The 13319-nt window shown below is 45.9% G+C and overlaps 1 protein-coding gene across 3 annotated transcripts in view; it reads left to right on the top strand.

The window, feature by feature from the left end:
- The window catches only part of ITIH5 (inter-alpha-trypsin inhibitor heavy chain 5), a 63867-nt gene that overhangs the window by 16153 nt on the left and 34395 nt on the right, over positions 1–13319 (top strand). For all 3 annotated transcript variants that reach the window (XR_014516119.1, XR_014516120.1, XM_083461069.1), the window contains exons 4-7: positions 2524–2625; positions 4658–4908; positions 10470–10639; positions 12477–12593. Coding sequence is in view for 1 of the 3 variants with exons in the window: in XM_083461069.1 (XP_083317195.1) it covers positions 2524–2625; positions 4658–4908; positions 10470–10639; positions 12477–12593 (640 nt within the window). In the remaining 2 variants the exon portion in view is untranslated. The remainder of the gene's footprint in view (positions 1–2523; positions 2626–4657; positions 4909–10469; positions 10640–12476; positions 12594–13319) is intronic.

The raw sequence follows: 13319 nt of genomic DNA, 5'->3' as shown, positions 1-13319 counted from the left end.
TGATTCCACAAACTCATCCCTAGTGCCCCCTGTTGTATAGTCGTTTAGTCGTGTCCGACTCTTCGTGACCCCATGGACCAGAGCATGCCAGGCACTCCTGTCTTCCACTGCCTCCCTCAGTTTGGTCAAACTCATGCTGGTAGCTTTGAGAACACTGTCCAACCATCTCGTCCTCTGTCGTTCCCTTCTCCTTGTGCCCTCAATCTTTCCCAACATCAGGGTCTTTTCCAGGGAGTCTTCTGTTCTCATGAGGTGGCCAAAGTATTGGGGCCTTAGCTTCAGGATCTGTCCTTCCAGTGAGCACTCAGGGCTGATTTCCTTCAGAATGGAGAGGTTTGATCTTCTTGTAGTCCATGGGACTCTCAAGAGTCTCCTCCAGCACCATAATTCAAAAGCATCCATTCTTTGGCGATCAGCCTTCTTTATGGTCCAGCTCTCACTTCCATACATCACTACTGGGAAAACCATAGCTTTAACTATACAGACCTTTGTTGGCAAGGTGATGTCTCTGCTTTTTAAGTGCCCCTACCCGATAAAAAAATGTTATTCAGAATAGCAGTTTGCATGATCCGCTAAGGACGATAACACAATAAAATTCAAACCGGTAATAATTAATTGCACATCTTATAAAAAAACCCCAACAATTTGTCTTTACTCCCGATGGTGCAATCTTCTACTGCCTCTCGAGACACATGGATGCCAGCAATATTCAGAATCCGATACAAATTATTTAGTGTACTTAATTCATCAAAACTGATGAACATGATGTATTGATACCTGCTTTTCAAAGTCTGATAGTCAAGCACACCTCCAACATCTGCCTGGTACCACATTACTTCTTTTGCACCCCTCCCAGGTTATCCCACGGCCTCCCCCCAGCCCAGTTTGGGAACTCCTGCCAGAAGTAGTCATATAACGTCATTCAAAAATACTCACCGTACTTAAATAACCAATTTTCACACTAGAAAGGAGATTTTGATGGCTGTTTTGTATGAAGGCTGGAATGCCCAGTTGTAAACTTGACCACTTAGCTACATGGCTGTGTGGCCTACTTTGCAGAAACAGTCCTTTATTTGACGGTGAAGAACCTTAAGTGGGGAAAAGCTGGGATGGGGAGAGTTTGAAATTGTCTATCAGCAGCCGGCGAAGAAGGCACACAGGCCAATGGGTCACAGCCAATCCTCACAATGGTGAGATGCGATGCATCTGGGAATTCCAGCCTTCCTATAAAAACAGTCATAAAAATCTCCTTTCTGGTGGAAAAAATATCTCAGATTTTTTAAAATGACAGTTTTATAAGAAGGCTGGAATGCCCACCCAGCTGCAGTGCTTCTTACCACCACAAGGAAAGCTGTGGCTGGCAGAATCCACTCGATCCTATGCTAATATTATCTCTCTTTTTTCCAATTTTTTTTATTGGTTTTCCAAATTTACAACAAACACACATTAAAAAAATTACAATATTAAAAGGAGAAAAACAAACAGACATATAGACACCTATCTGTTGAGAGCCCAATTTAGTTTTCATTGTTAAATGACTTCCTCAAATCCCCCCTAACTGAGTTTCCATAGTCAAAATAAAAAAATTCCTTCCAGTAGCACCTTAAAGACCAACTAAGTTAGTTCTTGGTATGAGCTTTCGTGTGCATGCACACTTCTTCAGATACACTATAGTGTATCTGAAGAAGTGTGCATGCACACGAAAGCTCATACCAAGAACTAACTTAGTTGGTCTTTAAGGTGCTACTGGAAGGAATTTTTTTATTTTGACTATGGCAGACCAACACGGCTACCTATCTACTACTGAGTTTCCATAGATCTCATTGTAGCACTTTTCCAATACAGTGGTACCTCGGGTTACATACGCTTCAAGTTACAGACTCCGCTAACCCAGAAATAGTGCTTCAGGTTAAGAACTTTGCTTCAGGATGAGAACAGAAATCATGCTCCGGCGGCCCAGCAGCAGGCCCCATTAGCTAAAATGGTGCTTCAGGTTAAGAACGGTTTCAGCTTAAGTACGGACCTCCGGAATGAATTAAGTACTTAACCCGAGGTACCACTGTATCCACTTTCTAATAAAATTAACTTAATCAAGTTGCTATCTTTCTTTCTCCTCCTAATATTTTCAGTCCATAATGTTATACAATTCAACATATTTTACTCCTAGGCAAATTTGGTACTTACAAATAGTTCTACTTATGTTATATTGGAATATCTAGCTAAATAGTCCTTAAATTTCTTCCAATCTTCTTGACGTATCTCCTCTTTCTGATTGCGGATTCTTCCAGTCAGGTCGGCCGGGTCCAGAAAGTCCATCATCTTCATCTGCCATTCCTCCACTGTTGGTATTTCTTGCAGTTTCCAGTTTTTAGCTAACAAAATTCTTGCTGCAGTTGTGGCATACAAAAACAATCTAACATCTTTTCTGGGCAATTCCAATCCTATTATTCCAAGTAGAAAGGCTTCTGGTTTTTTAATAAATGTATATTTCAACAGCTAACATTCTCTCTTTCGTGGCTCCAGGGTCATCGGTGAGAGGGTTTACCATGGGGAAGTAATCGGGAAGGACCAGAAGTACGGGGGCACGGACAGAAAGAACAGATATTTGAGACCCACAGATAACGGGTAGGTATTGCAAAGAGAGGGGCAAACCTCCTGCCGTTTGATCTGTTCCAGGTCTTACTGGGGGACTCGACCCATCTTATCTGGTCTCTGGGCAGATTTCTAAGGGGAAATCCTGGCAAATTAATGTGGAAATGCAAAGGTGAAAAAGGGGGTGGATCATTACTTACAAGGCAATGCAAGGGTTTCACTCTTTCCATTTTTTTTTTAAAAAAAAACCTGTTTCAAAGCTTCAGAAACCACCCAGCTGTTTGCAGTTTGGAGTGGCTTGCATGTGAGACTTCTTGTCACCATGCCTCAATGAAAACTTTCAAGGCAGGATTCAGGCACATTCCAGCCTGTCAAAATCCTTATTAAATGGTGGTACCCAGAATTGGACGCAGGACTCCAGGTGAGGTCTGACGAAAGCAGAATTGAGCGATACAATTACTTCCCTTGATCTGGGCACTATACTTGTGTTGACACAGCCCAGAATAGCATTAGCGTTGGTCCATCTACTCAGCATTGTCGACACTGACTGGTAGCAGCTCTCCGTGGATTTCAGATGGGAAATTCCCAGCCTGACCTGCAGACGTCAGGGATTAAACCAGAGACCTTCTGCATGTGAAATATGTAGGAATGGATTTAGGAGAGGACTTATTATTTAGTTATTATCCTTCCTTGCTCACATGAGTGAGATCAGCAGAGTACCATCCTTTGCAGCTTTAAACTTGGAAGCTAAAACAAGGCTAATAATAATAATAATAATAATAATAATAATAATAATAATAATAATTTAAAACCCTGCCCATCTGGCTGGGTTTCCCCAGCTACTCTGGACAGCTCCCAATAGAATATTCACATGATCAAACGTCAAACATTAAAAACTTCCCTAAACAGGGCTGCCTTCAGATGCTTTCTAAAACTCAGGTAGTTGTTTATTTCCTTGACATCTGACGGGAGGGCGTTCCACAGGGCGGGCGCCACTACCGAGAAGGCCCTCTGCCTGATTTAACCTTCTAGAAACAAAACTCCAGGTTACTTTATGGCAAACTGGATTTCCCCTGTTATTTTCCCTTTTCTCCCCCTTAAAAATAACAACCAAACAGAAAATGTTTTGTGAAGAAATAAAAGTAGTATTTACTTACATAAGCTAGGTCTTGAAGCAGCAGCAAAAGGAAGGCAGGTTTATGATGACCATCTAAGTTTTAAAAAAGTAAAGGTAAAGGGACCCCTGACAGTTAAGTCCAGTCGCAGACGACTCTGGGGTTGCGGCATTCATCTCGCTTTACAGGCCGAGGGAGCCGGCGTTTGTCCGCAGACAGTTTTTCTGGGTCATGTGGCCAGCATGACTAAGCCGCTTTTGGTGCAACAGAACACCGACACCAGAGCAGCGCATGGAAATGCCATTTACCTTCCGACCTATTTATCTACTTGCACTTTAATGTGCTTTCGAACTGCTAGGTTGGCAGGAGCCAGGGCAGAGCAACGGGAGCTCACCCTGTCACGGGGATTCGAACCGCCGACCTTCTGATCAGCAAGCCTCAAAGGCTCAGTGGTTTAGACCACAGCACCACCCGTGTCCCCACCGTCTAAGTTACAAAAGTACAAAATCTGTGTTGAAAATGGTATCTGAGCTGCAGAGCTCAGGCATGCACATGTGGTCAGCTTGGAGGCATGAGGAAGAAAAAAAGAGATGCCTGGGCAGGAAGGAAGGATGTAGTGTTACAGCTTCCTGCCAAGGCAGACAAAGGAAGTGATCTCACAGAGCTCTCTCTAGCAAATTTTACAGGAAAGCTCTGTGAGCTTTAGCCCTTCATGTGCCTATCTGGCAAAATATGAATTGTTGGTTTGACTGCAACGAAGGCCCACAAAACAGATGCTGTACCATTGAACTGTGGCTGCTTTGATGGCTACCGCCTCCTCCTGGCTTTTGAGTCCAAAGTAGTCTCCTTTCTGCCCTTTTGCCTCTGTGGGGGATGAGGTGCTAAGTATATGAAAATACATGCCCTGTTGAAACCCACACGCTAACTGCACCTTTGAATTCTCCTGGTAGGGAACACAGAGTTGAGACATTCAAAGCCTCCGGAACAATTCCCCGGAAAACAGAAGCTGTCTTCCTACTGCACTATGAGGAGCTTTTGCAGAGACGGTTGGGGAAGTATCAGTACACGGTCAGCATCCGGCCTCAGCAGCTGGTAGGGAAGCTACGGGTGGAGGTGAACATCCTTGAAAATTCGGGCATCGTCTCTCTGGAAGTCTTGCCTCTTCAAAACAGCAAGAGCAGGGGCAATGGGAGCAGCGAAGGTGAGTAGAACTTAACACGGGGGCAAGGAACGCTTTTCAGCCAAGTGTGCTGGGCATGGGGGGTAACCAGAGCAATGCGGTCCAGGTCCAGTCCGGAATCCAAGGGTTCCACGAGGAGTCAGTCCGACAGGGCCAAGGCAGGAAGTCAGGTACAGGGTCTCAGGCAGGTTCTAGCAAACAGCAACGTTGCTCCCGCAACCTGGGGCGGGGTCCGGCAGCCTTTTATCTCTGACGGGGTAACGACTGGTCCTGATCCCCGGTGACTCACCTCCCTGTCTCGCCTGAAGGAGAGCACTCCTCCTGCGAGTACTCAGGTCTCTCCTTCTCTCAGACCTGAGTCTCTGCAGCTCGGGAGCCGTCTGTGGGTTACTAGACCCAGGGGCCGCCTCCTGACCCAACTGGTAGTGGAGCAGCTGTAAGTGATGGCCCAGCTGAAGGCAACAAGGTAATCCCCACATCTGGAGCCAGGGCAGGCTCAGGCCCCTGACTTGGCCCAGCTGGTGTTTGTTGCAGGGGAACCTGTGCAGACTGGGACTCTTCAGGATCAGGCCCCAGACTTGGTTCAGATGATGCCTGAGGCAAAGGATCTGGTGCAGACTGAGACTCCTCTGGTTCCGAGCCTGAGTCCCAGGCCATCACACCAGGGGCCAAATTCTGTTCTAGGCAATCTCTGAGGGGCCAGCTGGGAGAGGAGGGCTTGGCCAGAGGCAACCTTGACCTCTGTACAGTGGGCTAATTTCTTCATCTAGGCAAGCAAGAGGCACTATCAGAGTTCAAGGAAACCTCAAAAATATGTATACACACAGGTCCCTCTTACTGAACACAATGCGTTCCCAGGAAACCGTTAATTCACTGAGGGTTCACTTAGCGGGCTGATGGCTTCCTTCATTTCCTATGGGAGAATTTCCAATCCATGGTTTCTCCACCTCTGCCACCGCCATGGTTTCTTCCAAAAATGGCAACCAGCCAACCAGCAAAAGAGAGGCAAAAGAAACACTGGTTTGTCCAATCTGTTCTGCTCCTGATTTGTCCGTTCTCGCTTCTTGCTCCCTCTTTCCATGGCTCTTGTCCACAAGTGGCCACAGTTGACTAGCAGGGCACAAACCAGTAAGGAAGATGGCAAGCTCCATCTGTTCGGATATCTGAATCAGCTGTGCAGGTAGCAAGGTCAGGGTATAATTCTTTTGTGTCTGGATAAGTGAATTTTTGCGCAGACATATAGCGGGACCTGCGTGTGTTTTGCAAATTTGCAGGCACAAAATTGTGTATTAGGAGAAAGTGGCCCAGTACCGTTGAATATCTTGCCATTAGAGATTCAGTGGATGCCTTCTGTTTCTTGTTTTTTCTGTGCCAGCTTTTAAATGCTCGCTGATAACTTTTCTGTTCCACCAGCCCTATACAGGCAATTAAGAATACTTCCTTCCGCAATGATTAAATGTCTGGTTTTTACTATTTTAATGATTTTTATTATATGGTTTTTATTGTTGCAAACCACTTCAATGAATGCTTTGCGACACAGTGGTATACAAATATTTTAGCAAATTAGTAGATGTGCACCCCACCTGGATTTTAAATAAATAAATCAGAAACGGGTGTAGAAATTTGTGGAACTGAATCTAAGTTTGAAAGAAGAAAACCCCCTGAGAGAAACCGAAATTGACCAATTAGAATTGGGAAGTTTTTAATGTTTGATATTTTACTATGTTTTATATATCCTGTAAGCTGCCAAGAGTGGCTGCGGAAACTCAGCCAGATGGGTGGGGTATAAATAATAAAATTTATTATTATTATTATTATTATTATTATTATTGCTGTTGTTGTTGTTGTTGTTGTTGTTGTTGTTGTTGTTGTTGTTGTTGTTACCTACTCTCCAGCACTGCCAACCTCACAGAGTTGCTGCGAGGTTTGAGTGCGGAGAGTGGGGAGATGCATGTCACCCTGTCGTAGGATGGGATGGAAACGTAAACAGAGAAATAAAATTCCTTTCTGCATCTGAGAACGATTCTCTCTGACTCCTGATCTCCTCCTGGGAACGTGCTTATTTTAAGCAAATTGTTTTTTCCATCTGGCTGTGCCAAATCGCATAGGAAGTCCAGCTGCTCTACAGTGATGGAAATCCCCCTGTTTGCCAAAAGCAGTAGCCAGCAGGCGACGCAGAGGCATTCTGCCACTCCTCTGTGTTTCCCTGCCCATAGTTTTCATTGTTCCTTTGTACACTGGCAGCTCTGCGGGAAAGGATGAGGACGCTGTCTCTTAGCCTAGCAAACACCGTCCTAAATTAGCAAGGCTGTCTTGCTAAATGACCCAAGGTGGGGATTGAACCTGTGTCGTGTGCCAACGCTCAGATTTCAAGAACAGCAGCCTGTGTCTGTTGCAAGAAATTCGGTGGCATTAAACTAGCCGACGGTCTTTTCCAAGATCCCATCCTCACTTCTTGCTGTGTTGGAGTCAAACAAGATGTTACATGGCAGATGGGTGTAATAGACTCTTTGCTGCAGCCGCCTTCACAATGGAAAACAACTGTGGGTGTTTATGATCTTGAGAAACCAACAAAAAAATCCCTTTCCCTCCAGTCATTTCCCATTCAAAATCCCACTCTTAAAACTTCCTTTCCATGCATTGGAGAGGGACTGTAATCTCCCTCTGGAGACGGAAGGTAGTCATCATGTTCTGCTTATAAGATGCTCAGATGGACTCAGGACTCAGTTCTACAGCTGCAAATGCAATGTTTTAAGTGCATTAGACAAATGTGACACTAGATGGCGATGGTGAGCTTATGGCAAATTCGATATATTTTTCAAAACGTTTTTTTAAAAGCGTTTTCACAGCGTTTTTTATATGTGTCTAGATTCCACCCCTGTCTCTGGATGCAGGGATGGGAGTAAATTTGACTCCGTTCTCATTTAAAGGTGGACTTGTCTAATTTGAACTCTTCGAGGCAACACGTGAACCGAAACACAACCGTCCTTCAAAATTCACACTTTGCCAAATTTAGAATGCAGTTCTCCAGCCAAATAGTGTGCACAAAAAGTCACACGCTGGGTTTAATTGTGCATGAAATTGCATATATATATATATATATATATATATATATATATATATATATTGATTAAGGCAGCAGTTCTCAACCTGTGGGTCCCCAGATGTTGTTGGACTACAACTCCCATCATTCCTGACCACTGGTCATGCTGGCTAGTAATGATGGGAGTTGTAGTCCAACAACATCTGTGGACTCACAGGTTGAGAAACACTGGGTTAAGGGAACATGCAGACATGCATTGTTTAAGGGGAAATTGCTGTGCAAAAATGTATATAAAAATTGCATACAAAACTGTGTCACACAGTTGTGTATTACGGGAAATTCACCTTTAAATGCTTGTGGATTGTTACGAGGGTTTTAGGAAGTGAATGGAAATGTATGGAGAACTGAACTTAAGAATGGAAACTGAGAGAAACCAGAATTGAGGGGTTCACTTGTCCCAATGCCCCTCCACGTTGAACTCCTTCTCCACTCATGAAAAGGGCTCCTCTAGTCTTCCTCTGCAGATAGCAAATCTGTTTCCTTCATGAACTTTCCCTGACGGACCCTTAAATTAAGACCCATCTTGCTTGCTTTTACATCAATTGCACCCACACGTCCTGGAAACCCTCTATTAATGAGGGATAGAAAAATGCTACGTCTTGAACAAGAAGAGGAATAATAAATAATAATAATTTTTTATTTATACCTCGCCCTTCCCGGTTCAGAAAACTGGGCTCAGGGCAGCTAACAACAAATTTAAAACACTTAATTGATGCAACAGCATAAAATACAGTATAGAACGTGAATAACAATAAATTCAGAATTCAAAAATCAATTTAGGGGGGAAAGCCATCCAATAAACATTAGATGATCACCAGGGCTAGCTGGCTAAATTAGTCCTATTTGGGCCAGCGAGGAGACCAGGGGAGAATTAGCTGTCAGGAAGGACTGACGGTGAAATAGTTGGCTGCAAATGGACAGCTCTCTTCGTAAGATACGTGCGAACCCAGCTATTTTGTTTTCCCCAGGCAGGAAACTTGCAAGCCACCAACTTTTGGAAAACTGTTTTCTGAGCCAGGCAGGTGTTGGGCTATTAAAAATTAGTTATTATGATGATTTGGGCTGCCACCAACAAAATGATGGATAGGAAACTGAAGCCAGTATGTTTTGCCCTTTTGGATGATCTCATGCCCAGGCTTTATTCCAGATGACATCAAAAGTCGAGAGTTCCTCTCTCCATCCCTGCTGAAATGTCATTTTATTCTCAGCTATAGATGGACGAAGAACTTTTTGATGGTGAGAACTCCTCAACAGCAGGGCTGGCTCTCTCAGAAGGTGGTGGACTCTCCTTCCTTGGAGGTTTTTAAGCAGAGGTTGGGTGGCCACCTGTCATGGATGCTTGAGTTGAGATTCCTGCCTTGCAGGGCGTTGGACTAGATGACCCTCGGGAGTCCCTTCCAACTCTATAATTCTATGAAATTAGATTCAGTTCACATTTAAAGTTGAACTTACCCAATTTGCAATGAGCTACTTATCTCTAAGGACGTGGGTGGCGCTGTGGGTTAAACCACAGAGCCTAGGGCTTGCCGTTCAGAAGGTCGGTGGTTCGAATCCCCGCGACAGGGTGAGCTCCCATTGCTCGGTCCCAGCTCCTGCCAACCTAGCAGTTCAAAAGCACGTCAAAGTGCAAGTAGATAAATAGGTACTTCTCCGGCGGGAAGGTAAACGGCGTTTCCGTGCGCTGCTCTGGTTCTCCAGAAGTGGATTAGTCATGCTGGCCACATGACACGGAAGCTGTATGCCGGCTCCCTCGGCCAGTAAAGCGAGATGAGCGCCGCAACCCCAGAGTCAGCCACAACTGGACCTAATGGTCAGGGGTCCCTTTACCTTTACTTATCTGACGCTTGCCTCTCAATTCTCCAGCTGGTTGCCATATGTCCTCTTTTTCCAGGACATGCCCTCTTTTTCCAGGTAGAGTTGTCGTAGCAATGAATAGTTAAAAGCAGAAGTAGGCAAATGTGTTCCATTTTTTGCTCTTCAAATTATGGCAACCCTAAAGGTGTACCAGAATGTATATACTACGGTAAGGTGTGCACAATATGCATATATCGCTGGAAATGTCATACAAAAATGCAATCAATTAGAGAAAATTGTCTTGTCAAAAATGTGTCTATTAGGCAAGGCAGCATACGGATATGTATATATCAGGAGACTTTTGCACTAAACTGTTGCATTCAAATTTTCATTTAAAAAAATTAAAGCCTTGTGCAGAACCAGTTTTAAGGTTGGAAAACAACAACCAAGTGCTCTTTGAATTTTGCACCACCATTTTTGACAGTAATAATCATAAAATTATAGAGTTGGAAGGATCCCAAAGCAATGAAGGGATCAATTAAGGGCCAGGGTTATAACGAACAAACTTGCTGCAGGGTTCCAGAGTCAGCAATACAAGTGGGTACTGCGACAAAATGTTACAGCATGCTGTGATCTTGTTTATGAAGCTTGTCATAGGTACTTAACGGTGTGTTTTCCCCACCAGATGACATCTCCCCGCCCCCCTCGACGGTGGTTGGCCAGACAAAAACTTTAGCCAAGGTGACCTTCAACCCCAACGTTGTCCAGCAATCCAAGATAGCACGGAATGGCGTCCTGGGAGATTTTGTTGTCAGATACGACGTCAACAGGGAACTGAGTGTTGGAGATGTCCAGGTAGCATGGCCTGCCGTTCGTTTCATTATTTGCTGTGCAGTTCGTGAAATCGATTTCTGAAGGGAAAAGGCTACCTGGCCAACACAGTGCAAATTGGCATGGGTGGGTTGGTAGATTTAAGCCTCCTGGGAAATTCCAGAAGCAATGCATGATTAAAACTGTGAATTATGGAAGGCCTAGGAGGGGGCTGGCGGTGCTGGTGTCAACCTCTCTTAATGTATCAATTCAACAGTATCCCACGTTGACCACTCCTAATTTTTAAGTGTTGTCCCTTTCTGATAGTCTCCTGAGAAATACTTACTGTGTGTACATACCTCCAGTAGAGTCTTGTGGGGAACTGAGAACATATTGGGGAAAACTTGACCACCTACTCGAAAGTATAGACTCTTTGTCACCCAACCCTCGGCTTGTCTTGGGAGGCGACTTCAATGCCCGGATCGGCCTTGTTTCCCCACAAAATACAATATTATCTGGACTAAACTTGGAGGACGAACCTGAAATCTGTCAGAGGGCAGCAATGGACACCACCTCTAACCACGCTGGGAAATAACTTTGTGAACTTATAATTAAGCATAACCTTTTGTTATGCAATGGGCACGGTCAAGGGGATAGAGATAATCTCTTCCTTTCCCCAAAGTTTGAACTTGCCTGTGACAGCAACTAGTTCCTAGAAGCTGCTATTCAAACCTGGATCAGACCCCGCCAGTTACCTTGTAGTCATGGATCTGAAGGTACGGACGGTTTGCTGAGATCTAAGCAACGCCCAGCTCTTTGGCTGATAACTGGAGACTGAGGCTCATTGCGATTGGTAGGAGAGGAAGGAGGGAGGTGAACAGTAGGTGGCGCCGGAGCCAGCAACAAATGGAGCCAACCAATTCTGATTTGCTCTATTCTTCCCATTCTGTTGGAAGATTCGGGAAAGATGAAAAAGCACATAGTTAAACTGATGAACCCGCTTTCACAGGAGGCAGTTTTGGGGCACCAACCTAGATGGCTTTTGAAGAAGATTAGAGAAATTCAATAGGCTCTTCCTATGCTCTTAATGGACCAGTTTTCACTGCCTTTCCCGAGAGTTTTGCAGTGACACCTGGGCTGCTAGCATGTGCTGGACCCGGGGGGGGGGGTTACCGAGAGGCGTGGTCAGAGTCCGGTCCTGGGTCGAGGGTCTGGAGACTGTCCACCAAGGGCGAAGCGGGGTCCAAAGCAAGAAGCCGGGTGTGGTCAGGAACTCCGAAAGAACAGGTCTGGGTGCTGGCAGAAACAGGTTTCCAACGTCGTTGCTCCTGCAACCTGGGACTGGGCTGACTGGCCTTTATCTCCTCTGGGGCGTAGGGTAGTCCCGGCCCACAGGTGACACGCCTCTCCTGGCCTTAAGGCGAGCACTCATCCTGAGAGAACCCAGTTCCCTCCGCCTCTCTGCCCTGAGCCTCTGCAGCTCAGGAGAGGCTGGAGGGTTATTGGACCCAGGGGCAGCTTCACCTTCCCCTGACAGGGCTGGGAGAGGCTCACCTGTAGGCACTGTGTCCTCAATCACCTCCGGAGCCAGAGTGGATACATCTGGTGTCTGCTCCTGAGGACCCGGCAAGATGCAGGCCCTTCAGATTCAAGCCCCTGCCCCAGCTCACCCTGGAGGCGGGGACTCCTGTGCAGGCTGGGGCTCCTCAGGTTCAGCCTCTGAATCAGATTCCCAGGCCATCACGTAGCATCTCTTAGGTGTTACACCTGGGCTGCTAGCATCTCTTAGGCTTGGCTGCCTGGGACTTCCTGGGTCTGAAGTTCTAACAAGGTGGTTGGCACAGCGCTAAGCTCCTGATTTCTTTCTTTCTCATCCCACCAGGTTTTGAATGGATACTTTGTGCACTATTTTGCTCCCAAAGACCTCCCTCCATTGCCGAAGAACGTGGTGTTTGTGCTCGACAGCAGCGCCTCCATGGTGGGAACCAAGCTGAGGCAGGTGAGAGTCTGGGGTTCTGGCAATTCATTACCCTGACCCTCTGCCTGATGACATCACAGCTCCTGCTCTGGGGGAGAAAGTGTTGGACCTGCATTCCCACTGGGTTTGGTGAATGTTGTTGTTTAGTTGTTTAGTTGTGTCCGACTCTTCGTGACCCCCTGGACCAGAGCACGCCAGGCACTCCTGTCTTCCACTGCCTCCCGCAGTTTGGTCAAACTCAGGCTGGTAGCTTCTAGAACGCTGTCCAACCATCTCATCCTCTGTCGTCCCCTTCTCCTTGTGCCCTCAATCTTTCCCAACATCAGGGTCTTTTCCAGGGAGTCTTCTCTTCTCATGAGGTGGCCAAAGTATTGGAGCCTCAGCTTCAGGATCTGTCCTTCCAGTGAGCACTCAGGGCTGATTTCCTTCAGAATGGAGAGGTCTGATCTTCTTGCTGTCCATGGGACTCTCAAGAGTCTCCTCCAGCACCGTAATTCAAAAGCATCCACTCTTTGGTGACCAGCCTTCTTCATGGTTTGGTGAATCGATGGGAGTAAAGGAAATTCCTTTCTGATGATCTAGGGATGAAGGAAGTCCTGCTAGAACAGAGGCAGTTGGTGTTGTGTCTTGCATCAGATTGTGTTGCTCTGGAGTTATTTGCATGGACCAAAGGGGTCTTTCACCTCTCTGGGGTGAAAGACTCCCCAAAGTTAAGCAGCGGTTAATTAAGCCCAGTTTGCTGAACAG

Source organism: Podarcis liolepis (assembly GCF_965112155.1).
Source record: "Podarcis liolepis genome assembly, chromosome: 10".
In the NCBI taxonomy this organism is placed as follows: Eukaryota; Metazoa; Chordata; class Lepidosauria; order Squamata; family Lacertidae; genus Podarcis; species Podarcis liolepis.
The sequence above is the reverse complement of the archived record's forward strand: the minus strand, read 5'-3'. Positions and strand labels throughout refer to the sequence as shown.